The 25,946-nt window shown below is 56.2% G+C and overlaps 2 protein-coding genes across 4 annotated transcripts; one reads left to right on the top strand and one right to left on the bottom strand.

Annotated features, from left to right (window-relative positions):
* The first annotated feature begins 102 nt into the window (after positions 1-102).
* Positions 103-13,060, top strand: RNF40 (ring finger protein 40). Of its 3 annotated transcripts, none has more exons than XM_033218146.1 (20): positions 103-257; positions 334-536; positions 967-1,134; positions 1,267-1,408; positions 2,038-2,244; positions 2,787-2,908; positions 3,030-3,176; positions 3,274-3,348; positions 4,011-4,130; positions 4,227-4,406; positions 4,589-4,724; positions 6,059-6,180; positions 6,268-6,695; positions 6,784-6,901; positions 7,003-7,152; positions 7,351-7,563; positions 7,640-7,765; positions 9,696-9,836; positions 9,952-10,053; positions 11,796-13,060. In XM_033218146.1, exons 2-20 carry the CDS (start codon positions 405-407, stop codon positions 11,970-11,972), a joined length of 3,006 nt encoding a protein of 1,001 aa, XP_033074037.1. In that variant the 5' UTR covers positions 103-257; positions 334-404; the 3' UTR covers positions 11,973-13,060. The 3 variants fall into 3 exon arrangements, with proteins under 3 accessions (XP_033074037.1, XP_033074036.1, XP_033074038.1); XM_033218145.1 differs by having other exon boundaries at positions 118-219; XM_033218147.1 differs by lacking the exon at positions 103-257 and having other exon boundaries at positions 394-846.
* Positions 13,061-16,776: 3,716 nt separating this feature from the next.
* Positions 16,777-25,567, bottom strand: ZNF629 (zinc finger protein 629). The gene is made up of 3 exons (XM_033218148.1): positions 25,376-25,567; positions 22,722-22,827; positions 16,777-22,566 (listed from the first exon to the last, which is right to left on the bottom strand). The coding sequence occupies exons 2-3, from the start codon at positions 22,792-22,794 to the stop codon at positions 20,021-20,023; spliced, it is 2,619 nt and encodes an 872-aa protein (XP_033074039.1). The 5' UTR covers positions 22,795-22,827; positions 25,376-25,567; the 3' UTR covers positions 16,777-20,020.
* Positions 25,568-25,946: the final 379 nt, after the last annotated feature.

Consider the following 25,946-nt stretch of genomic DNA (forward strand, 5'->3'; position numbering starts at 1 on the left):
TGGCCAATCACTGAGAGAAAGAGAAGGTGTTTGGGAAGAAGCCAGAGGACCCGAGGGGCGGGACCAAGCGTAACCAATGGAAGCAGAAGATAAAGACGTTTCCTCACATCCGGGGCTGCCTCTGGCGCCTGCGCCCCGCGCCCCGTTGGGGGGGGCTAGTGACGTCCGGTGACGTCCGGTGAAATCCAAGATGGCGGCGCTAAGCTGACCGTGTTGCTGGTGAGGGCTCTGGCGCCGGCGGGAACGGGATCCAGCAGGTGTGTGCGGGGTGGAGGGTGTTTGGGGCTGTGGAACACCAGCCGTTCCCACATCTCTGCTCTCTGTCTTCTGCAGGTGACGGAAGTACCGCCTCCTCCCGTCTGACGCCCCTCAGGGGACCCTGCGCCGCTCCAGCCACCGCGGCCATGTCTGGGCTAGGCAACAAACGCGCCGCCGGCGACGGGGGCTCAGGTCCCCCGGAGAAGAAGCTGAGTCGTGAGGAGAAGACCACTACCACTCTTATCGAGCCCATTCGTCTTGGAGGCATCTCTTCCACGGTTCTTGGGCTCTTGCCTTAACCCTCAGAACTTCCCAGAGCCCTCCCTCTGTTCTCTGGCCAAACTGTCCAGAATCTTACACCCACTTCCCTAAGTTTAGCAAGGTCCGCGTTACAGGATACTCTGTTGAAAGAAGCCGAGAACACGACGCCTGTCTTCCCTTTACAGATAGGAAAACAGGTTCCCAGGGGGCGTGTGACTTGTCAAAGACTAAGGAGTTAGAAGGGGACAGGCAGAAACAACGTGAGCCTCCTCACAACCAAGACACTGTCGCTGTGGGTTGTCTGAGCCTCCTTAGATTCTGTTAGCGGTTAGTGTGGGAATACCCTCATCTCCCATGCTTTCCAGATGCTCTGCTACTCTCTTTCTGTGTGATTGGTTTCTGGGCCCTGCTTGATATTCTCGTGGGCCCCTTTGTTTCCTTTGGTAGGAGGAGATGGACCTGAAGGTATTACAGTTCAAGAACAAAAAACTGGCAGAGCGGCTGGAACAACGGCAGGCTTGTGAAGATGAACTCCGAGAACGAATTGAGAAGTTGGAGAAGCGGCAGGCCACAGATGATGCCACACTCCTCATCGTCAATCGCTACTGGGCCCAGGTGGATGCCTTCTGCTTTCCAAGACCAGGCCTTGATTCAGCTGCCAATCCCCAGATTCCCCTGCTGGAAAAGGAGTATAATGTTGGAAAGCACTAAGGGATTCGTAACATTTTTGATGTTTTCTCCTTCTAGCTGGATGAAACTGTGGAAAACCTTCTCCGATGCCATGAGAGCCAGGGGGAGGTGTCTTCAGCGCCTGAAGCACCTGGAACCCAGGAGGGGCCCACATGTGATGGGACTCCTCTCCCAGAGCCGGGGACATCAGAGCTGAGAGGTAAGACCAGAGTTCTGGGATCTAGGGAGCTTAAGTTTTGGGAAAAGTCCTGGGGAGGAGGGGACTTTGGTGTTGGGCCTCTGAATTGCCTGCCTTACTACTCCCCACGAAATGGATTTCATATTTGGGTAGTAAAGTGCAGTGCACAAAAATATAGGCTTTCGACTCTGACTAACTTGGTTTATAGAGCAATTCATGTTTTGACACCCATTTGTTTCAAAACAGTATTACGGTTGGGTGTTAACTATGTGTTTGGCGCTTTCTAGAAATGGGTACTTGCTCATTGCATTTGCTATGAGGGAGGAAATTACAGACATAGTAAGCAGAAAGTACTGGGGCTCCTGAAAGGGAATAATTGTGTGTGCACACGTGTGTGTGTGTGTGAGATTCTAATTTTTATTGGGAAAGTACAGGAGGCATCCCTGAGGATGTGATACGCAACTCTGTAGCTTTGAGGAAATTACCTCCCTGAACCTCATTTGTTTCACTTTCAGGATGGAGATAATAGTGCACTATAGGTTGTGTTGATTAAATGAGCCATGAATATTGAAGGGCTCAGTCTGGAACTTAGTACAGAGTGGTGGTAACTGCTACTGTTATCCTCATGAGGGTCTGTCCATTCCTTCCAGAGCCCTTGCCATTGCAGCTGCGGCCCCCTCTCAGTGAGCCGGCCTTGGCTTTTGTGGTGGCACTGGGTGCCAGCAGCAGTGAGGAGGTGGAGCTGGAGCTGCAAGGCCGAATGGAGTTCTCTAAGGCAGCTGTGTCTCATGTGGTCGAGGCCTCAGACCGCCTACAGCGCCGGGTGGAGGAACTCTGTCAGCGAGTGTATAGCCGAGGTGGGTTCTTTGTGCCCATACCCAAGAGGTGTCCATCCCTACCTGCATCTTGATGGCACCCCTTCCCGATTCCCCTAATGCCCAAGTCCAAGGGCGGCCAGAATTCCCCAAGGAATAAATCAGCCATGTTCTTGGGAGGGGTAGGTTAGGCTGTAGATGGGGGTTCCAACTTTGATTCCTGGACTGAATGCTAGAGAGATGGGTTGGAGGAGTTGATGCTGATAGAGCCTCCTGTCCAGAGGCCCCTCTGGAGCACTTTGTGTGGGTTGCAGATCCACAAGGCATAGCTTCAAGAGCTCAGGCCTTGTAGGTTGACAGGTTTCTCCCACCTTAGTTCTCACCTGGACATGCTGGGAAAGTGGCTCCCCTCTCTGAGCTGGTTTCCTCCCCTGTGCAGTGGGGATAAAGACTCCTGGCTTTGTCATGAGAAACTGGCAAGACAGCTAGGGGATCACACTGGGCACATAGCAGACTCCAGAATGAGTTAGTTCTTTGCCTCATTGCACTGAGCTGGACTCTTAACCTGGGCCCTGCCTTCCCAGGGGACAGTGAGCCCCTCAGTGAGGTGGCTCGGGCACGCACCCGAGAGCTGGGCCGTGAGAACCGGCGACTGCAGGACTTGGCCACCCAGCTGCAGGAGAAACACCACCGCATCTCATTGGAGGTGAGGAGCCGGGGGCTTTGGGAGTGGGATTAGAATCAGGCAGGATTTGGGTTAGATGGGCACTCAGGGACCTCAGGAACCAAGTCCCCCATCCAAGCATCTGCTCCCTTATTGTTCCCAGTACTCCGAGCTCCAGGATAAAGTGACGTCGGCAGAGACCAAGGTGTTGGAGATGGAGACAACAGTGGAGGACTTGCAGTGGGACATTGAGAAGCTGCGGAAGCGAGAGCAAAAGCTCAATAAGCACCTGGCAGAGGCCTTAGAGCAGGTGGGGCAGGGGTGCTGGGGCAGGTGAGGCAAGGCTGAGCCCTTGGGCCCTAGCTCCTCCCCTCCACTTCCATTGCCTATCTGTTTTCTCTCCACAGCTGAACTCTGGTTACTATGTGTCTGGGAGCTCCTCAGGCTTCCAGGGGGGCCAGATCACACTCAGCATGCAGAAGGTGAGTGGCGTCTTCCTCCCACCCCTTCTCATGACCTCTTCTGTGTTGCAGTCTTGAAATTCCCCTCGAGACGAAGGACAAACGTCCATCTCCAAGGCCCTTCTTGGTCACTCCTGCTGCTCTTTCTTTCATGCATTCATATACTTTTTGAGTAAATTTTTGAACACTTAGTGCTAGGCACTAGGCATATTGGGGAGAACAAAATAGAGGTCAAAACTTTCATGGACCAGACAAGAAATAAATAAAAGAATATATCTTTAGGTTCTACTTGTGGTAACAAACAAGAAATCAGTAAAATAGCCTATCAGTGTGTTATGAGTACCACAAAGATAAAGCACAGAAGAGAGAGAGAGGAGTGAGTTGGAGTTAGTTGGCATCTGGTGGTCACTGTGCCCTTTTTCCCTTTACTGGCACTTCAGGCCTTCCTGGAATGCTTCCATGATTCCCCATCAGTTAAGAGCCTTAGTTCCCAACACCAACCATGCAGTAGTGAATTTTCTCCCATTTATCTGGGAGCCCTTAGGAAAGTACTTGGTTTGGGGCATCAGAATTGGTCATTGTCCTGCACGGAGTGCTTGGGCTGGAGTGTTTGCTGGGGATGTAAGGGAAGCCTGCTGCCACACCTGGCCCTGCCTCCCATGGCCCCGCCTCCCACTCCTTAGTTTGAGATGCTGAATGCAGAGTTGGAGGAAAACCAGGAATTGGCCAACAGCCGCATGGCAGAACTGGAGAAACTGCAGGCTGAACTTCAGGGGGCTGTGCGGACCAATGAGCGCCTCAAGGTGGGCTGCCGTAGGGGCTGAGAAGGCCTGTGCCTGTAAGGGAGGGACTGAGCCCTGAATCCTCTTGCTGATCCCATTTGGGCATCCCTGCCCCAGGTGGCGTTGCGGAGCCTTCCTGAGGAGGTAGTGCGGGAGACAGGGGAGTACCGCATGCTGCAGGCCCAGTTCTCACTGCTCTACAACGAGTCTCTGCAAGTGAAGACCCAGCTGGACGAGGCTCGGGGCCTGCTGCTGGCCACCAAAAACTCCCACCTGCGACACATAGAGCACATGGAGGTATGGCTCTGGAACAGGCGTGGGGACTGGGCTAAGGGCCAGACCCTTAGTGTTGAGGTGTTGGTGGCTTCAGAGGCCCTGTGTGCCAGCCAGGGGTCCCTGAGGAATAGATTCTTCCTAAGATACCGAATCCTAAGGTGGGACCGAGGGACTGTGTGGGTCCTTAACACGTCAATCCACAGAGCGACGAGCTGGGGCTGCAGAAGAAGCTGCGCACAGAGGTCATTCAGCTGGAGGACACACTGGCCCAGGTACGCAAGGAGTACGAGATGCTGCGCATCGAGTTTGAGCAGAATCTGGCGGCCAACGAGCAGGCGGGTATGTGGTGAGGATAGGGTGGAGGTGGGGCCTTATCTGGGAGTGCCAGGCCCTGGTGTGGGGCCGCTGCTTATCCAGATGCAAGAGGCTAAGGCCTTTTTTTTCACAGAGCCTCGGCTTCCTATGCAAAACAGGGCCTGCACTGCTTGGCTCCCAGGCACAGTGAGGGTCACGCCAGCTGGGATGGCTGATGGAGCAGGGACATGCAGAGTTTGAGCTGTCAGCCCTGTCCACAGTCTTCTGGTCTGATGATGTCTCTCTCTCTCAGATACTTGTGTTATAAAGATTTATCAGATGCCACCTATGAGCCAGGCTCTGTTCTAGGGTTTGGGGTTATGCCAGTGAACAAAACAGAATTCCTGCCATGTAGAGCAACATTCTGATAGAAGACAGACTAAAGAAAGACGAACTAGTAGAAGAAAAGTAGAAAATGTGTTAGCTCCTGACAAATACCCTAAGGAAAGTAAAGCAGAAAAGGATGATAGGAAGTATCAGGAGAAACGGTGTTGCAATTTTGGATAGGTGGCCAGGGAAATGCAACTGGGAAGGTGATATTTAAGAATCTAGAGGCCGGGCGCGGTGGCTCAAGCCTGTAATCCCAGCACTTTGGGAGGCCGAGATGGGCGGATCACGAGGTCAGGAGATCGAGACCATCCTGGCTAACACAGTGAAACCCCGTCTCTACTAAAAAATACAAAAAAACTAGCCGGGCGAGGTGGCGGGCGCCTGTAGTCCCAGCTACTCGGGAGGCTGAGGCAGGAGAATGGCGTAAACCTGGGAGACGGAGCTTGCAGTGAGCTGAGATCCGGCCACTGCACTCCAGTCCGGGCGACAGAGCGAGACTCCGCCTCAAAAAAAAAAAAAAAAAAAAGAATCTAGAAAAAGTTGACTAACTTTTGTGAATGTTACAGTTACCTTCTCTATTAAAGGGAATTGGATGTATTAAAAAAAAAAAAGAAAAAGAAAAAACATAGGCCAGGCATGGTGATTCATGTCTGTAATCCCAGCACTTTGGGAGGCCAAGGTGGGAGGATCACTTGAGGCCAGGAATTTGAGACCACCCTGGGCAACAAAGTGAGACACTGTTTCTATTTAAAAAAAAAAAAAAACATATTCTGCATTAGGAAAAGTCATATGAATAGGCAGTGTCAAGTTACTTTTGGGTGAGTTTCCTTGAAGTCAGCATTATTTACTTTGATGAGTTCATGCTCTGAGGCCGCAGTGTTCCCCTCCTGCACAATGGGAGTGATAGCATAGCCTCTTCCCCCACTGAGGGGTTGGAGCCCTAACCCAGGAACTGGTTCTGACACCCTTAATTCCTGATGCTCCTCCAGGGCCCATCAACCGTGAGATGCGCCACCTGATTAGTAGTCTTCAAAACCACAACCACCAGCTAAAAGGGGATGCCCAGCGATACAAGCGGAAGCTTCGAGAAGTACAAGCTGAGATTGGCAAGGTGAGAAGGGGCCTGCCTGGGAAAAGCTTTGGCTAGACTCCAGTGAACAACATCTGACTTCATCCCTCTTCCTCTCTGCCTTTGCAGCTCCGGGCCCAGGGCAGTGGCTCTACCCACTCCACCCCCAACCTGGGCCACCCAGAGGACTCTGGCCTCAGTGCCCCAGCCCCAGGGAAAGAGGAGGGTGGGCCAGGCCCTGTCAGTACCCCCGACAACAGAAAGGAAATGGCTCCAGTGCCTGGCACCACCACTATTACCACTTCAGTGAAGAAGGAGGAGCTGGTCCCCTCTGAAGAGGATGTCCAGGGCTTAACCCCTGGGGCCCAGGGCCCTTCCTCCCGGGGCCGAGAACCCGAGGCCAGGCCCAAGCGGGAGCTTCGGGAACGAGAAGGTCCTGGCTTGGGTCCTCCACCTGTAGCCTCTGCTCTCTCGAGGGCCGATCGGGAGAAGGCCAAGGTGGAAGAAGCCAAGCGGAAGGAATCAGAACTCCTCAAGGGTCTCCGAGCAGAGCTCAAGTGAGGCTGTGTTCCTGTCTCCTTCCTGACCCTGCCAGGTGGCCTCCAGTCCCACTCACCAAGACTTCCTCCTGTACCTCCTTGCCAGGAAGGCCCAAGAGAGCCAGAAGGAGATGAAACTGCTGCTGGATATGTATAAGTCAGCGCCCAAGGAGCAGCGGGATAAGGTGCAGCTCATGGCAGCAGAACGCAAGGCCAAGGCCGAGGTGAGGGCAGCTGGGGCTTGTGGGACATGCAGAAAGGCAGAACAGAGTCCTAGGTCAGCAGGAAGCAGTATCAAGAGAGTTCCTTTTTCCCTGTGCTGTAGGTTGATGAGCTGCGGAGCCGCATCCGGGAATTGGAGGAGAGGGATCGAAGGGAGAGCAAGAAGATCGCGGATGAGGATGCCCTGCGGCGCATTCGGCAGGCAGAGGAGCAGATAGAACACCTGCAGCGCAAGCTGGGTGCCACCAAGCAGGTGCGGCTCCTGTGGTGCCCTCGCCTCTGATTGCAGAGAGATCCCTTCAAACCCTGTTGGGTGCCTGTAGTGCCTGCAGCACCTTGATGATCTGGGTTCCCTCTGTGGTTCTTTGCTTTGCTGCGTTTTCCCATGGTTCCCACACAGCCATCCTGTCCATTTCCCATGTTCCATCTTGTCTCCTCCCACTTGCTGCAGGAGGAGGAGGCTCTGCTCTCAGAGATGGATGTGACAGGTCAGGCTTTTGAGGACATGCAGGAACAGAATGGGCGGCTGCTACAGCAGTTGCGGGAAAAGGACGATGCCAACTTTAAGCTGATGTCAGAGCGGATCAAGGCTAATCAGATTCACAAGCTGCTGCGGGAGGAGAAGGATGAGTTGGGCGAGCAGGTCCTTGGCCTCAAGTCCCAGGTATGGCCACCCCCAGCTTGTAGGGTGGAGCTGGAGAGGTGGGGGTCATGCCCCTGAGTCCTCCTCTGGTCCTTAGGTGGATGCCCAGCTGCTGACTGTGCAGAAGCTGGAGGAGAAGGAGCGGGCCTTGCAGGGCAGCCTTGGGGGTGTGGAGAAGGAGCTGACGCTGCGCAGCCAAGCCCTGGAGCTCAACAAGCGGAAGGTGAGGCTGGGCCAGGGGGATACACAACTTGGGCTGCTGGCTCACCTCCTCACCTCCCGGTTCTGCTCAGAGCACCTGACGCGATAGCCTGAGATGAAGCCAGGCTGTCACAGAACAGCTCACACATACTGAACATTTACATGCGCCAGGCCACATGCTGAGTGCTTGACATGTTTGGTCACATTTCAGTCTCATTAATCCTATCAAGATGGTGTTTATGGGTGTGGTGGCTTACGCCTGTAATCCCAACACTTTGGGAAACAGAGGCGGGAGGTTTGATTGAGGCCAGGAGTTGGAGACCAGCCTGGGCAACATAGACCCCCATCTCTACAAAAAAATTTTAAAATTAGCTGGGTGTGGTGGTATGTGCCTGTAGTTCCCCTTCTCAAGTGACAGGCCGACAGGTGAGAGGATCACTTGAACCCAGGAGGTTGAGGCTGCAGTGAGCTATGATCACACCACTGCACTGCAGTCTGGGTGACAAGGATGAGACTCTGTCCCTAGGAAAAAAAAGGTGGAATTTTTTTATTTTTTATTTTGAAACGGAGTCTTGTTCTATCGCCCAGGCTGGAGTGCAGTGTTGCAATCTCGGCTCACTGCAACCTCCACCTCCCAGGTTCAAGCAATTCTCCCACCTCAGCCTCCCAAGTGGCTGAGATTACAGGTGCGCACCACCATGCCTGGCTAATTTTTGTATTTTTTTTAGTAGAGACGGGGTTTCACCATGTTGACCAGGCTGGTCTCAAACTCCTGACCTTGTGATCCGCCCACCTTGGCCTCCCAAAGTGCTGGGGTTACAGCGTGAGCCCCCATGCCTGGCCGAATTTTGTTTTTAACCTCATTTTATAAATAAGGAAACTGAGGCTCAGGGAGGTGGACTGATATGCTCAAGAGGGAGTGGCCCTGGTATGTGGGTCCAAGCCTCCTTGACTCCAGGCTGTACCTTCTAACCACTCACTGGTGAACTGTAAGCTGGGGATGATGTTCCCTGTCACATAGTTGTATTAAATATAAGAAATGTCTAGCTTTGGCTAAAGGCTTAAGATTAACATTGATTTCCATTTGCTCTGAAGCTGTTTTCTTCTCCAGTTCATTCATTTAAGCAGTATGTTTGTGGTTTTTTTTTTTTTTTGGTTTGTTTTTTTAGATGGAGTCTAGCTCTGTTGCCCAGGCTGGAGTACAGTGGCTCAGTCTCAGCTCACTGCAACCTCTGCCTCCCAGGTTCAAGCGATTCTTCTGCCTTAGTGTCCTGAGTAGCTGGGACTACAGGCATCTACTACCACACCCAGCTAATTTTTGTATTTTTAGTAGAGACAAGGTTTCACTGTGTTGGCCAGGCTGGTCTCAAACTCCTGACCCCATGATTTGCCCGCCTCGGCCTCCCAAAGTGTTGGGATTACAAGCGTGAGCCTCCGCGCCCGGCCCATTTAAGCAGTGTATTTTATACCCCTGCTATGTACTAGGCCTTGTGCTGATTGCTGTGGAGACAGTGGGAACTAGAAGGTCCCTGCCTTCCAGTCAAAGCTGTAACTTCAGGTCTTGGCAGGCAGAGCAGGCCAGTAATCCCTCAAATAAAATAGTGCGGGTCACAGTATGCCTTGTGCAGGAATCTGAGGTGCTGTCAAAGAAAAAAGGGGAGCCTCTCAGGAGGTGACTCTTGAGCTGAGGCCTGGGGGAGCTGTGCGTGTGTTGGGGAAGTTGAGGGGAGCAGAGAGGAGAGCCTTGTGAAGCCTCAAAAACCAGACAGCATCACACAGGAGAGGAACTTGAGAGGGAGAACAGGAGGGAAGGGCTCAGGGATCAGGAGGCAGGAGCAGCTCCAGGGCAGGTGTCACTGGGGCACTGGACACAAGTATTGGTGGGCCATGGCTCCACATGCCTGAGTCACCAGGCTCATACCAGTGCCTCCTTCCTGTTCCACCCCACTCAGGCTGTAGAAGCTGCCCAGCTGGCCGAGGACCTGAAGGTGCAGCTGGAGCACGTGCAGACTCGGCTGCGGGAGATCCAGCCCTGCCTGGCAGAGAGCCGGGCTGCTCGTGAGAAAGAGAGTTTCAACCTCAAGAGGGCTCAGGTGCGTGCAGGGGTGAGGGGCCAGGCTAGGGTGGTCCACGGTCATGGACCTATCATGGGGGCAGACGGCTCAAGGGTGAGGACCCTTGCCCTTAGCCAGGCCTCTCCTGCCCCAGGAGGACATCTCGCGGCTGCGGCGCAAGCTGGAAAAGCAGAGGAAGGTGGAGGTCTACGCGGATGCTGACGAAATCCTCCAGGAGGAGATCAAGGAGTATAAGGTGGGGCTGTGGGCCAAGTTGTGCCCTGTCCACCTGGGAATTGTAGATACAGGATTGCTGAGACTGTAGTAGAGTGTCTAGGGACCCTGGAAGTAATGTAGGGCAGCAGAAAGGGGGCAGCACAGTGGTTGCAGAGTCAAATGCTGACCGAGTGTTGGCTGTACATGCACCGTGAGCCAGACACAGTGCTTGGCTGGGTATGGGTTGGGAGGCTAGGAACTGGCCCTGGTCTCTGACCTCTTGAAACTGACAGAGGAGGAGGCAGCCAAGTAATTCTCTCATCCTAGATGTGTAATGTGATGGCAGAGGCCAGAGGGGCTGAGGGCACTCAAGGGAGGCCCTTCCCCTGGCTCTGGGGTCAGCAGGCTTTCTGGAGCATCACCACAGCAGACCTGAAGAATAGGCCAGAAGTGGCTGTGAGGAATGAGGGTGAGGGGCTGTAGGCAAAGGGAACAGCAGATGTGAAGGCCTGAGCAAGGGGTTGCTGGGGCACGGCACTGGAGGTTGTAATCGGAGGAGCCAATGTGGAGAGGTTGGGTGGTGTCACCTCCTGAAGGGTGTGGTACGCCAGGTTGAGACCTCAAAGGGTTTTAAACAGGAGAGTGATGTAGTTGGATTCGTTGTTGGATTTGAGCTGGAAGAGGTAGACTGGAGGCAGGGAAATTGTTACGGTGTTGCAGTCACTGAGGCAGAAACCACAGTAGATAGGTTCAGGAGACATTTCGGAGGCAGAATTGCTTGGACTCGGGGATGGATTGAATGCATGGAGTGAGGGGAAGGGAACACTTGGAGGACTCCTGGGTTCCTGGTTTGAGAAACTAGGTGAATGGCCAGTACCATTTAGGGGCTTAGACCTGCAGGGGAGCAGGGTCTATGGGGTGGTGTCAAAGGATGCTGAGAAGGCGCATGTGGGACCCCTTGGGAGGCTGGGAAGGTGCTCAAGGCAGAAGGGCTGGGCTGGAGAATGGGCTTGGGGAATGTCAGTAGAGGCAGAGGTGGAAGCCACGTATGACTTGGTCACCCCTTAGAAGCAGTTGAACCTTGAAGGGCAGAGGCAGCTGGAGGCAGCCATGGAGTAAAGGCAGGCTTGGGAGCCTGTTCAGTGCTGGAGCGTAGGGTCCTGGGAGACAGGAGTGATGGCTGGGAGGCTGCTGAGGCAGCAGGCTGGGCTGGGATTTTAACAGGCCAGAGGAGGACTGTTGGGATATGCTGAGTTGAGTCAATCCATGTCTGGAGTTGGAGGTGAGACCCTCCTGGTAGCAGAAGAGAGGTCTCAGGCTGAGAAGGGACCCACAGCAGGGTCTCTGGCCAGTGCCAAGGCTGGGCCCAGTTGAGGGTAGAGAGAACAGATTTCTAGTTGCATTGCCATTCCAGCTGTGACTTAGCAAGTGCAGGTGAAGAGGTAGACAAGATTGGGATTTCACCAGAGAAGGCCAGTGGGGCAGGAGATGAAGCCCCAAGGCAGAGTCCAGGCTGGACCTCTGGGTCCTTGTCCTTTTGAGGGGACACATGATGGGCATACTGCCCAGTGATGAATCCAGACCGTGCTGATTTCTAGTGTTGAGACCTTGGCCTCTGCGCCTCAGTTTGCTCATTCACAGAGTGCTCGTCCCTACCTCTAGGGTTATGGGAGGATGAGGTGCAGTCTCCTGTGTGGTGGGCTTGGCCTGGACTCCTGCTGTCAGCTTGGGGTTTGGGCACTGTCAGAGTTGTTCCCAAGCTGATGCCTTTGCCTGGCCCAGGCGCGGTTGACCTGCCCCTGCTGTAATACCCGCAAGAAGGATGCAGTCCTTACCAAGTGCTTCCACGTTTTCTGCTTCGAGTGCGTGCGGGGCCGCTATGAGGCCCGCCAGAGGAAGTGTCCCAAGTGCAACGCAGCCTTTGGTGCCCACGACTTCCATCGTATCTACATCAGCTGAACCTGAAACTCTGGACTCTGGAACACCATGGACCCTGGGGGCTGTGCCCCTAGCCCCTCCCTACCCCAGGTCTAGTGGCCCCACCCTCCATTCCGGACCCCATGGGCCCAGCCCCTGCCCACCTAGTTGGTTTGGGGACCCTGGTGCGTGCTAGTGGGCATGGGATCAGCCAAGCTTCATTCCATCTTTCCTAAAGATCAGAGCTGCAGCCTAGGGGGCACTGCCCTACAGAAAAGGTCTGCCTGAGAGGCCTGAGGAGCCCAGAGCACTCGACTGAGCTTCCCGGAAACTGGCCCTAAACTGTCTGTCTCCATGGATGCATTCTAGCCCTAAGGAAAATTCCCCAGGCTGTGATCTACCCTAGAGAAGGCTCACTCCCTGCCTACTGGCTCACAAATGAGGGCCTATGGGCCATGTCCTTGTTCCTTGTTTGAGACTGGGCTGCAAGCCCCAAGAAGACTTTCCTTCAGCCACCATCCCCCCACCTCAGCAGGGCTTCTGTTCTGTGGAGTTCCCTGGACACCTTGGTCTGGCTCTTGTGCCAAGGGCTGAAGGAGGTACCCTCTTGGCAGACAGGGACATCACTCGCTTCCTTTGGGAAGCTCTAAGGTTGCTGCAGTCACCTTCCTCATCTTGCAGGTGCTGAACCAACATCATCAGTTTCTATTCTAATCGGGCCCCTTCCCAATCTTCATTTCTCTCTCAAGTCCATTTACTCCCACCTCATGCATCCCAAGGCTCTCCTGGACCTAACCCTGCTTTCATCCTGGTGGCCTTAACTACAGTGGAGGTGGAACTTCCCAGGAGGGGAAGGGACAGACCAGCCCCAGCTGCTGGGCCAACTTCCAATCATTCCAGCTAGAAGAGCTTCCCCGGACACCCTGTGACTGAGCCTGTGTCCTGTCTGCCTGCCCAGGCATGCTCCATGGGCTGTGAGGGCAGGGCCTGAAGAGGCCAGAGGGTTGAAGCTGCAGGGGTCCGTTTGGACCCACAGCCTCTGCTCTAGAGATGCTTGTATAGGCTAATTGTGATGAATAAACGTTCAACCCTCGGCCTGCAGCCAGAGTAGCCAGGCCTTGCACCCCAAATGTAGTCCCCCAATTTTAGCTGCAACAGCTGAGCAGCACTTTGCTGGTTTGGTGTGAGCCTGGGAGGGGGCCTGTGCCACTATGATACCCCGCTTCTGCCCATCTCAGCAGCGAGGCTGTGCTCAGACTTAATGGCAGGCAGGGGTCCCGGACTGGGCCCGAAGGGGAGAGCGTGGTGGTGGCCGCGGAGCCGCCTGTTCTGCTCTCACGGACGCCGGGCTGACGATGCCCCCGGCTGTCATCGGTCTGGGGATGCTGGGACGCCTCGGGCTGCATCCTGGGAAGTGTAGTTCCTGGTTCGCACATGAGGAGGGGGTTCTTGGAGGGAGAGCTGGTTTCCCGGTTGCGCTGGCCAAAGGCCGGCCTGAACTGGATCCTGCGGGCCACTTCTCAGCGGCCTCACCCCGACACCACTCGCACAGATCGGGACACCTCAGCGGGGTGACTCCCTTCTTTGCAATCGGCTTCGGGAATGGTGTGCCGCGTACAGAGCGGCGCCCCTGGGCTCGCTCAGCGCGTTGAGGGCCCACCGGGCGGATTCTTCAACGAGGCGGGACTGGGGCTGGGCGCCAGAGCTCGTGCGAAGAGGTGTTGGTTCCGGCGCTGGCGACAGGGCCACGGCCACGGCAGGGGCTGCGTGCCTCTCAGCGGTGGCGACTTCGCGAAGACTAGCGGTTCTGTCCGCCTTCGGGCTCCATTGGCGCCCGGGGCTTGGCGGGGCCGCCGCTGCTGGACCAGGACGGAGTGGAGACGGAGACGCGGGCCACGGTGACCTCGGGGCAGGGCCGGCGGCGGCGGCGGCGGACACGCTGGTGGAAGCGCGGCCTGCGGCGGGGGAGGACATCGGGCCGCCGAGGAAGTGTGGATGGCCCGGGGCAGCGGTGCGAGGGTGGGAAAAATGCAGGATATTGCATCATAGAGACGCGACCACCTGCGCCCCTGTACAGCGCCAGTCTAAGGAGCGCCGCACGGGTCACGGGTGGAGGTCAGCCAGGCCCCTGTAAGCGCAGTTCCCTTCCAGGAGTCGCCTTCGCCTGGGCTCTTTATAAATGCCAAATAACTCCGCATCGTCTCCCTAGATATATCCTCTAAGGGCCATTCGGTTTTCTTATCAGAGGGGCAAAACTCTCCTCATTGGTCTTCATACCTAATAAAAGTCGGCATCAAACCACTTTCTCAAGGTCAAGTCCGAGGGAACGGGGTGAAGATCCCAGAATGTGAATGGGGCAGCAACCACTGATGTGGCAGGAACCAAACTTTTTTTTTTTGAGATGGAGTCTCTGTCTCCCAGGCTGGAGTTTAGTGGCAGGATCTCGGCTCACTGCAACCTCCGCTTCCCGGATTCAAGCGATTCTCCTGCCTCAGCCTCCCGAGTAGCTGGGACTACAGGCGTGCACCACTGCACCCAGCTAATTTTTGTATTTTTAGAGACAGGTATCACCATGTTGGCCAGGCTGATCTTGAACTCCTGACATTGTAATCCGCCTGCCTCGGCCTCCCAAAGTGCTGGGATTACAGGCGTGAGCCACTGCGCCCGGCCAGAAACCAAACTTTTTTTTTTTTTTTTTGAGACGGAGTCTCGCTCTGTTGCCCAGGCTGGAGTGCAGTGGTGCGATCTCGACTCACTGCAAGCTCCTCCTCCCGGTCCCACGCCATTCTCCTGCCTCAGCCTCCCGAGTAGCTGGGACTACAGGCACCCGCCACCGCGCCCGGTTAATTTTTTGTATTTTTAGTAGAAGCGGGGTTTCTTTTTTTTTTTTTTTTTTTTTTTTAAGACGGAGTCTTGCTCTGTCGCCCAGGCTGGAGTGCAGTGGCCGGATCTCAGCTCACTGCAAGCTCTAGAGGCGGGGTTTCACCGTGTTAGCCAGGATGGTCTCGATCTCCTGACCTTGTGATCCGCCCGCCTCGGCCTCCCAAAGTGCTGGGATTACAGGCATGAGGCACCGTGCCCAGTCAGGAACCAAACTCTTAATAAACATTTCCCATGAGGCTCTGGTGCCCAGAGGATTTGCCTTAATTTTTTGACTGCTTACCATCCCTAGTGGTCCCAGTGGCAGCGGTACCCTGGGCCACTGCCCAGGGACTGGCAGACCAAAACTCCTCCTGGGCCCACCCTGACCTTGGCTGTCTTCTTGGGAGTGAACAGATGTTGACATTAGTGGTGGACATGCCCGTTTCAGCCAGACCTTGGGCACTGCCTGTGATTGGCCAGTGGGTTGCCTGACGTTGACCGCTCTTCTCAAAACTTGCCTTGCATCCAGCGGTGCTACGCTGTCCTGTCCTGGTTTTTCTCATACCGTCTTCTGCTGGTCGTCTTTCTCCACCCCTAAACTAGACCTTCTACTTTGCCACTCTGGGTGTGTTTATTCATGGTTATGGCTATAGCTAAGCTGATAAAACCTAACTGCTCCAGCCACTTCTCTTTCCTGAGTTCCAGACCTGGAGAATCACCACTATTCTTGTGGCAAGAGGAGAGATCATGTCACTCTCAAATATCCCCAAGTGGTACCTTCCTCCAGCTCCTCCAGGGGCTCCACACTGTGGGCTCTGCTCTCTGCCTCTGTCTTCCCATAGTCCCCTCTCTGCTCTAAGCCCATACCCAGCTGTTATGCACTCCTGTCCCCCATCCCACCCCCAACCCATATACCTACTCTAGGGTCTTCTTGCAACCCTCATCCTTCAGGTCACTTTCCCCGGAAAGCTTCCTGGCCCTACACTGTGGCAGGCACCATCTCTGGGTCCACAGACCTGTGAAATGTCTGAAGCAGTCACTGCCCTGTGCCTGCTCTTCCGCTATAGTCACTTTTCTGCAGATTTCTCCAGCACTGGGACTCCTGATGGACCTCAGTGTCCCCAGGGCTTGGCACACAGAGAACGTGGAGTAGCCTTCATTACTTGCTTCTCCTCTCCTCCCAACCCCCTTTCCAGGTGGGGAAGGGAAGGAGACACTAAACCTGCCCTGGGGTGTGATCAGAGGGGTACAGGAAAGGTGCGGAGACACTTCTTGCCTGGGGCAGGATCCCCCCTCAACCCTCTATGGCCAGGCCCAGGGCCCAGGAGACTGAGCACTGAGGCAGGCCTGACATTGGGATAGAGTGGGTGCAAAACATGCTTGAGTTCCTGGCCATTCTGGTTTCCTTCATGGACTTACTGTGGATCTTGGGCAAGTGGCTGCCCTTCTCTGAGCCTCAGCCTCTCCACACAGTGAGGGCACAAGGGCTGACATCCTGGGAGTGAGATGACAAGCCAGGTCTCCACCCACCTCTCCCAGGGTCCCCAAGTGAACCAGGAGTGTTGGATGCCAGCTTCTGAAACTAGATCCTCAGAACTTCCCCGTGGCAGGGTGCAGGTATGGTGGCCAGAGAGGCCTCCCTGGGGCTGCACGGCTAGGCCTGAGCTGGCCAGCGCCAGAGTCACCAGGTGGCCACTCTACAGTAGTCTTGCTGGTGGGGAGGCCAGGCACTGATGAGGACAGCTTGGCTCTGCTGCCATCTCATCAGATTCATCCCTCTCCATACCAAGGGTGTGCAGCTTAAAACTTCATCAACTCCTCAGCTTCCCACAAGCCAGCACTGGATGGGGATTTTAGGGCCCCTGGGTGAAGGGTGGGCCTGGGGCTGGCCTGAGCTTTTGCAGTCACTCCTGGGCTCCGGCTTAAGGTGAGGCCATGCTCTTTCAGCTCACTCTAGGCTGAAATAAAAAACAAGAAACACCCAGGAAATCTTATTCCCTTTATTCTCTTCAACTAAGCAACATGACCACCGGTGACACAACACTGTTTTGGACACACAACACTCAAAAGTGGGGCCTCTCTTCACTCCAAGGGGACAAATCAGGTGACTGGGGCTTCCCTAGTGGGGGCAAAGGAGTCTGGGAGCTGCTGACCTCAGGACGGGTCACGGAACCCCACCTCTTGGCTGTGATGGCTTCAAGTTTCCCCACCATTCAGGATTCATGCCCAGTTCCAAGTTCCCATCTGACCTCCATGTCCACAGCAGTTTCGAGTTTCACTCTAAGCTCTCCCCTCTGCTTTCCCCACTGACTCCCTGACCCTATCTGTTGGGCTCCTCCCTCCACCAGGGCGTTTCTGAGGGGCCTGGGGTCTGCATGTGATTGGACAAGAGGGTTTGGCTGCACAGTGCCTTCCAGACTCAGTTCTGGTGGGCAAATGCTTTGACCTCTGGGCCTTCATCTGAGCCGATTTGAGCAACTCTAGCCACTGCCACCTCCCTGCTTCGATCCTCCCGAGACGTAGCTCACTCTGGGAGGGAAGCGCCTGGTTAAAGGAGCTTGGGGAGGTAGGCAAGAAAGAACAGGCCACACCCCAGAGGTCTCCGACCCTGCCCCTTTCTTACTGCAAAATGCCTGACCCCGCGAACTGTGCTCACATCATCCATCCCGTACCAGAGCCAAGCCCCTTAAGCCCTCACCCATCCCTACAACATGCGAGCATCCTACTACATATGCTACACCCTTGTCCGAAACAGGCCTGCGCCGGCCTTCGGCCACACCGCCTGCCTCCCCTCGGACTGGCCTCTGAGCCCCAAAAGCTGCTCCTCAGTTCTCTTCTGGGGAGATTCCTTAGGCCCGTTTCTGAGGGCATCTGCTTCTGGCTTTGCGAGGGGTTTGTCTCTACAACTTCAGTTTCTGCTACCATCTTGGGGGGCGGGGAAATCTGCTTAGACTTGACGGACTTCTCAGTCTTACAGGGACACCCCTTCATCGGCATTCTGTTAGGGAGACCCACAGGCAGCCCCTCCCTCAGTAGTGCTTCCCTTCCTGGCACTTGGGTAGGCTGGGGCGTTACGCAGATGGCAACAAGGTTCTCTGCACAATCCTGAGGCCTGCCTTCTCCCTCTCCCCAGCAGGACTGGCGTTTTCCTCCCGCAATGTTTGAGATTTCAATCCTTTTAAATGTTAGGATCATTCAGCTGGGGCCAGGATAGATGAAGGAGGAAGGATTTGCATAAAGGTTGTGTGAACCTTTAGGTCATAGAATTAGAGGTCTCTTCCACAGCTTTGCAAAAATCCCGGTCACCCCTGTCTGAGACACGACTCCTGACAGGCCCCGCAGCTGGCATCTCAGTCCTCTTACTCCAGGATAGCGCACTATTGGGGTTGGCCTGCACTTCCTTTCCGACCCAGCGCTGAGCAGAGTCCTCTCCTTTTGAAGGGGTCTCCAGGATTAGGGAATGGGATTCTTGTTACAGATGTTTCATTCAAGAGTTTTCTCTCTTCCACCATCTCACAGGGCAGCAGTCTCTCCCCAGCCACATACGCCCAGGCCTGTGAGCAGGCTTGGCTGAGTTTATGAACATGTAACTGTGTGGTGTGGGAGGTGAGATGGGCCTGGCAAGGGAGCTTTTCTCATCCTTCTGTTTCCCTCTGAAGGTTTCTGGCTAAGGAGGAGAAGAGCCAAATGGATGGAATCCCTCCCATCCATCCCACAGCTGAGATTGGGCTGGATCATCACAACCCTGGAGGGCTCCAGGTACCAGGGTGAGGAGGGTGGTACGGCCTCTGCGGACTCTTCCGGGACCTGTGGCTCAGTCCGTGGGATGCCTGGATCCCCACCAGGGTGGCTGCCTTATCCTGCAAGGCAGCCTTGCTACCAACAAAGATGAATGGCTAAAGTTTAAAATCAAGTTGCTGGCTAATCAAAGCTTTCTAAGGAATTCTGTGGCCCTGCTGACTTGGAGAAGGCTAGGGAGGCCCACATGCAGGCCCTAAGTCTCTGAAGGGCTTTATTCTTTGGAGGTCTGACTAGCAGCGGTTCTCCCTCTTCACTGAGGACAGAATTCGAGGAAATGAGCTGCCACTGGCGGCAGTTAGATTTCAGGAAAAACCTCCTGACGGTGAGACCTGAGAATGTGGTGGGAGGCAACCGCCATCCCTGGAGGCCTTGCAGAGTAGAAGTCCCTGGCTGGGCAGGTAGAAAGGGTGGTCCTGCCTGGTATGGGGAGAACCCTTGCAGCCTGAGAGCTGGGACCTGCCTGCAACTTGCAGTTTCACAAGCTCCCGGAAGCACGAAGGGGCCTGGAGTTAGCTAGGTTCCATGTGAGCAGTTTCCCCACCTTGGTTTGCTCCCCTCAAAGTAATCTAACAGGAACTGACCCCTGCTTCCCCCTAATTTTTGTGGTGGTTTCTCAGTATTCTCATACTGACCATGTTTCTGCACCCCAAACTTCAGCCTTTAAAAGGGCTTGCCAATTTGTTTTTTCTTCCCCATTTTGGGGTTCTTTTTGATAAGGGATTCCACAGGCCTCTTTCCCTAACACACACAATTCATCTAACATTGGCCTCAAACCCCAAGGAACCCCAGTGCAGTGAACAGGACCTTCCCTTCCTAGTCTCTGTCTTATCTCCTCTGGGGGCTCCAGAGCTCCTGGTCACTTATTTTTCTCCTGTTTTCTTCCTTTGCAGTTCCACACAGTTCCCACAGCACTCCCCCAGCTGGAACTGTCCAGGGCCGCTGGGAGAGAACCCTGTGGAACAGCGAAGGAGAGGTGTTTTCTGCACCTTCTGAGGGTCGCTCCTCCCGGGTCAGTGCCATCGCAGCACTTCCCCGACCCTACAGGATTTTCCTAAAGATTTTGATACAGTTTTATAGGGTTGTTCAGAGACATATTGGGACCTCTTCCTACAATTAATAGGGCTCTTATCCACTATAGTTTATAGGGTTTTTCTGCTACAGACTTAAAGGGCTTTTTTTTCCTACATATTTATAGGGCTTCTAACCCAACAGTTTTTCTCTACTGCCTTATAAGTGCTTCCCACCAACAATTTTATAGGGTTTCTCATCACTGATGTAAAAGCACTATTTTTTTCCCAGGGTTCTTTCTCCTCCACTCCACTACCATCTGATAGGGTTATCCTCCCTTCCCCATGTAATTATTTTTGGGGAAAAAAATCCAGTGTTCCTCTCTGAAGAGAGCGAGGCCCCTGGTCTCCAGACCCATTTCACAGGGAGACACCTGGGTGGCAGCTCCTATGGAGCAGGAGGGCCGCGACTTCTGTGAAGCCGTCTCCACACTCGGGGCACAGATAGGGCTTTTCTTCCACTCGGGTTTTGGGGCTTTCCCCTTCTTCCCCTTCCCCATGGCTGCTGCTCCCCGTGGGGGTAGGGGCTTCCCCCTCACCTTCCTGGCCTGTGGACAGGGTGGCTGCCTCTGGAGGGGGGTCCTCGGGACTGGGGGACTTTTCCTGGGTGTGGGTTTCTTGGTGCCGGGTGAGGGCCATGCGGTCGAGGAAGGAGGCCCCGCAATCTGAGCAGCTGTAGGGTCTGGCCCCCAGGGGGCTCCTGAGATGCTCCAGGAGGACGGAAGAGCTCTTCCCCAGCTCTGTACTCTTCTGGGAGCTCTTCCCGCCTGCATGGACTTTCTGGTGCAGTAACAGCTCAGAGCTGAGGCCAAAGCTTTGTTTGCATTCAGGGCATTTAAAGGGCTTCCCACTTAGGAAGGGGCTGGGGCCTGCGCTTTCCCCTAGGCCAATCCTATAATCAGGAAAGAGAAAGGGCTTTTCGTTGCCGTGGGTGAGCTGATGCTGGAGGAGCACAGAGCGATCCAGGAAGCTCTCTCCGCAGTGGGAGCAGATGTAGGTCTTGGAGGACAGCAGCCCCCGCCTCTGGCTGAAGCCCTCCTGACCCTCTGGCGGCTTAAGGGGCTGTCCCGGGGCGTCGGCTCTGCCCTCCGCAGCCCCGGGGTAGGAATTCCCTCGGAAAGGGAGCCTCGGGGATCGTAACTGAGGAGGTTTGGGGGCTGGGTGTGCGATGAGGCCGTCTGCATTTTTGTAGGGGTTTTCTCCGATATGGATCCTTTGATGTTGCATGAAGATGCCCTCGTCGTTGAAGCCCTTTCCGCACACGAGACACTTGTGCGGCTTGGCTCCCGGCGGCGGGGTCAGCAGGGAGGGGTCCCCGAGCCCCAGCAGGGCGTCGCCCTGGGCCCTCCGCGCTGGGGTCTTCCCCCTCTCATGGATCACCCGGTGCTGCTCCAGCTCGTGGGCTTCCAGGAAGGCCTTCCCGCAGTCGGAGCACACGAACAGGTTCTCGTCCATGTGCGTGCGGACGTGGGTGATGAGGTTGGAGCTCTGGCTGAAGCTCTTGCCACACTCGGGGCACTTGTAGGGCTTCTCGCCGGTGTGCGTGCGGCGATGCTGGATAAGGTGGGAGCTGCGGATGAAGCTCTTGCCGCAGTCGGAGCACTTGTAGGGCTTCTCGCCGGTGTGGATGCGCTGGTGGCGGATGAGGGTGGAGCTCATGATGAAGCTCTTGCCGCAGTCGGCGCAGATGTAGGGCCGCTCGCCGCGGTGGATGCGCTGGTGGTTGATGAGGTTAGAGCTGACGCTGAAGCTCTTGCCGCACTCGGGGCACTTGTAGGGCCGCTCGCCCGTGTGAGTGCGCTGGTGCCGCAGCAGGGTGGCGCTCAGGGTGAAAGTCTTGCCGCACACCGGGCACTTGAACGGGTCCTCGCGCAGGTGAGTCCGCTGGTGCTTGATGAGGGTGGAGCTGTGGCCGAAGCTCTTGCCGCACTCCAGGCACTCGTAGGGCTTCTCGCCTGTGTGCGTGCGCTGGTGCTGGGTCAGCTCCGAGCTCTGGATGAAGCTCTTCCCGCACTCGGTGCAGCGGTATGGTTTCTCGCCCGCGTGGATCTTCTGGTGCTTGAGGAGGTTGTGGTTCTGACCGAAGCGCTTCCCGCACTCGGGGCACTTGTAGGGTTTCTCCCCCGTGTGCGTGGCCTGGTGCTGGATGAGGTCCGAGCTGCGGTAGAAAGCCCGGCGGCACTCGCCGCACTTGTAGGGCTTCTCGCCGGTGTGGGATCGCTGGTGCTTGATGAGGTTGGTGCTCTGGGTGAAGGCCTTCTCGCACTCTGTGCACTTGTAGGGCTTCTCTCCCGTGTGCGTGCGCTGGTGCTGCACCAGGTTGGAGCTCCAGCTGAAGCACTTGCCGCAGTCGGGGCACTTGTAGGGCTTCTCGCCGGTGTGCGTGCGCTGGTGCTGCACCAGGTGCGAGCTCTGCGTGAAGCTCTTGCCGCACTCTGAGCAGGTGTTGGGCCGCTCTCCCGTGTGGATGCGCTGGTGCCGCAGCAGCTTGGACCACTGGCTGAAGCTCTTGCCGCACTCGTTGCAGATGTAGGGCTTTTCCGCCCCCGCCGGGCGGCCCTGCACCAGCTCCCGCAGGCTGGGCTCGTTGGCGGGGACGACGGGGGGGCTGTTCCATGTGGTGAGAGCGCCCCACTGCCAGCTGGCCTCGCAGGCCTTGGTCCAGTCAGATGGGGTAGGGACAACCTCCGGGGCTGGGGGTTCCAGGGGGGTCTGGTGGTCCAAGGGGTTGGAGTGAGCCAGTAGGGTTGGGGGGTTCTGGGTGACAGAGGGGTCCTGGGAGGGTCTCTCCAGGGACATCTCTATGGAGTCCTTGGATTCTGGACTCTGAGCCGGGTCTCCCATGATGATCTCCTCCCCAGAACTTTCCTGCCGAGGGCTCTCCTCTTCGTTTTCACTCTCGGCACCTACAGAGAGAAAGGGAGTCTCCAGCCCCCAGCCCCTTTCAGAACACGGGGTCTGGTCTCTCTTCCCTCCCCTGGGTGTCCCCCAGAGTCCAGGCCCCTCCCTGAGCCGGGGCCACCGTCTTGCCGGGACCGCAGCCCCTTCTTGTGCCCCTCACCTCTGTGAGCATCGTTGGGGCTCTGTTCCGGACCCTGCAGATCCGGGCCCCACAGCGCAGTCTCGGGCTCCATCCCAGAGCTCAGGACTGCAGTGTTCCAGGGACCCTGCGGGGGAAGAGAGCGATGAGCGCACACTGGGAGCTGATTTCACACTTTGCTTTATTCCCCCTGAACCTCACTCCCGCCCTGCCCCACCCCATTCCTCCTTGTGTGAGCTTCACTGTCCTCCAACCCCATTTTTTCTGGGCACGAGTTCTTGCTGTGGCCCCCTTCCCCTGCAGGCCTGATTCTGGCTCCAGATCTTAAGAGCACAACTAAGCAAGCAGGTGAATTTAAGAGCGTAATTAAAAACTCATCACTCATAAACCTTTGAACCCAGACTGGGGGCTGGAACTGTCTCTGACATCCACAGGGGAAGGAGGTTTTCACCCCACACCTAAGATGCCCAGAGGCTGAGAAACCTGTTATTTGCTAATCAGAGGAAGCTCATTAAGACTCTAATTTTCCTCCTAATGGGGCTGCTAATTGAGACCAATAAACTTTTCTGTGCCCCAGAGTGAACGCAGGCTGCTGGAGACACTTAAAGGGTTAAAAAGCACCCCAGTTTCCCAGAGGAGACAGGGGCCCTCTAAAAGGACTGGGGCACTCTCCCGTTATCCAAGCACAGAAAGAAGGTCAGGCTGGAGGTGGGGGGAGGGGCAGTTTAAAGCGGCCAGGAGCATCTGCAGGAACCGCCCAGAGGAAGAGAAAAAGTAAGGAGAAGGGGAGAATGGATGCTTGTGTGAACACCTGCAGCGGACCCAGCACCTGCCATGGTGTCATTTCTTTCACCCAGTCCTCCCACAGCATGGTGAGGAGACCCAGAAATCTGGCTGTCCATTTTACAGATTAGTACATCAACGCCTGGGGAGACCTCTCCAAGGTCAAGGCTGGGAAGTGGCAGAGCTAAGATGACAAAAGCAGGGCTCCGTGTCTGGCTCACCCCTGTCTCTTAGAGCACGAGGTGACCTTGGGAGTCATGTGAGACTCATGCTCGTGGGAGGCTGGCAGGAAACAGGTGATGAGGACAGCTCATGGGGAGCCTGCCGGCAGTGAGAATAGGCTGGAGAAATTCCTAGGACCCAGAGGGTTCCCAGTCTAGAAAAGGAGGAGTTGCACCCAGGGACTAGGCCTGCTGGTCTGCACCCATGAGCTGGAACCATACTCCTCACCAAAGCCCTCCTATTCCCACTCCCGCCTGGACCCTCCTTCTACTCCTTCTGTTCTGCTTTGTTGAGGCTGTTTCCCAAGCCTAGGACTGCGCCTGGCACCGAATAGGTGCTCCAGGAACGTTGTTGAATGAATGAATGAATCAATGAATGAATCAATGAATGAATGAATGAGATGTCCCTGGCCCCTGGAACACCTATTTGGTTTAATGCCTTAAAGATCAGTTTGCAAGGGGATGGCAGCAAAGGAGCAGGAGTTCCAAGTGGCCCCCTGGTAAAAACAAACAAACAAACAAACAAAAAAACAGCCAGCTGTCACTCCAAAAATGGTGAGATGAGTCCAGGATGAGGGAACGGGGCCACATGAACAAAGCACTAGAAGGAGGTCCCACACCATTTACACCCTTCAGAGAATCCCTGGGTGGGGCCTGGAAACTTTAGATGGCTGTGTGGGGTGGGCGCTGTATGCACAGGGGCAGTGGGCCAAGGGAGACATGGCAGGAGGCAGCCAAGAGGTGACCAAGGTGAAGCAAGACTGGCTGCACCCTGCCAAAGAGCGGTAGGAGAGACAGAAGTTAGCGTTTAGGAAGTAAATTAATTTCTTCATCTCTGCAGCTCCTTAAGCTCCGAGAATCCCCCCTCCCCGCCTGTAAGTGTCTTTGGGGTGGTGGAAGTGGAGACCTCTGCCACACTGGGGGCTGCCTGATGTCCGGTCCGGGAAGGATGCCCTGCTGTGTTTGCTGCGGACAGGTAGGAGCTTGTGGACCTCGATGGTCTCCAAAAAATTCTCCCCCAGTGGTCCAGAGTAGGAGGGAAAGGGTTAATGACAGGGCCGACACAGAGCATGGACGTGGGAAGACTGAGGGAGGCCGAGTCGCTGGGAGCCCAGGCGCCAGGCGCGCCAGCCTGAGACCTCGCGATGGCCCTGCTGCAGAGGGAGGGAAGGAGGAGCCGCCTCCCGAGAAATGTGGGGAACGGCCCAGGGTGACCCTGACATGGAGGCGGCGGGAATGCGGCCGCCTGGCCCGGTCCCCCCACCGCCTGCACCGTCGGCCCCGGGCTTCTGCTCCCCCGGAGCCGCGACCCCTGTCCCGCTGCTGATCCAGAGCCTGGGCATCCGCCCCCACCCTGGCCCCCGGGGTCCCGGCTCCTTCAAGCACTGCCAGGTTCCTCCAGGGCTGCGCTGGCAGCGCCGGCCCCCGGCCCCAGCCGATCCCTCTTCCCAGAATCCCCAGGCTCCCCTCCCCCGCCGCCGACCCCCGCGCTTCCCAGAATCCTCGGCCCTCCGCGCCCCCCACCCGCCCCCACCCTGGCCACAGCCTCGGGCGCGGGTGGGGGGCTCAGGCCCGGGCTCCCAGCCCCCCCCTCCCGGGCCCCATTGTTTCCCGGCGGCCGTCCCGGGCCCTCCAGGCCACCCCCCGGGAACCCAGGCGTCCCCAACTCACGGCTCTGGGGTCTGGGAAAAGCCGGAAGGCAGAATCCAGCCCCAGGGGACTTAACCCCTTCAGTGCCCTGCCTTGGGGGACGGACTGGGCGCCGAGGACTCTAGGGTCCTTCTCAAGGGGTGATTCCAGGCTGAGGACCCGGGGACCAGTTCAGGGTGACTGGGACGGAGCAGGAAGTGACCCCAGCTTCCCGGGCCCCTCTAGCCTGGAGTCAGAGCATCAGCTCTATGGGATTTAACCCTTTGCCTCCCGCAGCCTGGGGAAAAAAGGGGACAGCGGTGGGAGCAGGAAGGAGGCTGGGATGACGCCCCTGTCCCCGTCTCCAGTGGGAGCAGGCAGCGTGGGCATCTGGGAGCCCCAATGCCCGCGAGGGTCCCTGGGCTTCTGGCCACTCTTCATCTCGCAGGGTTCCGCCGGCAGGGCCAGGAAAGCCCTATCTCAGATTCGGCGGCTGCTGATCCCCTGAGGCCAGCCTTTGTTTGGACTCACCCTGGGATGGGGCTGGGGTGGGAGTAGAGGCTGGCAGGGCAGACCTTAGAGGGAACACCCTACGCACTAAACATGGCCTTAA

The sequence above is a fragment of the Trachypithecus francoisi genome, unplaced genomic scaffold (assembly GCF_009764315.1).
Source record: "Trachypithecus francoisi isolate TF-2019V2 unplaced genomic scaffold, Tfra_2.0 Lachesis_group10, whole genome shotgun sequence".
Taxonomy (NCBI): Eukaryota; Metazoa; Chordata; class Mammalia; order Primates; family Cercopithecidae; genus Trachypithecus; species Trachypithecus francoisi.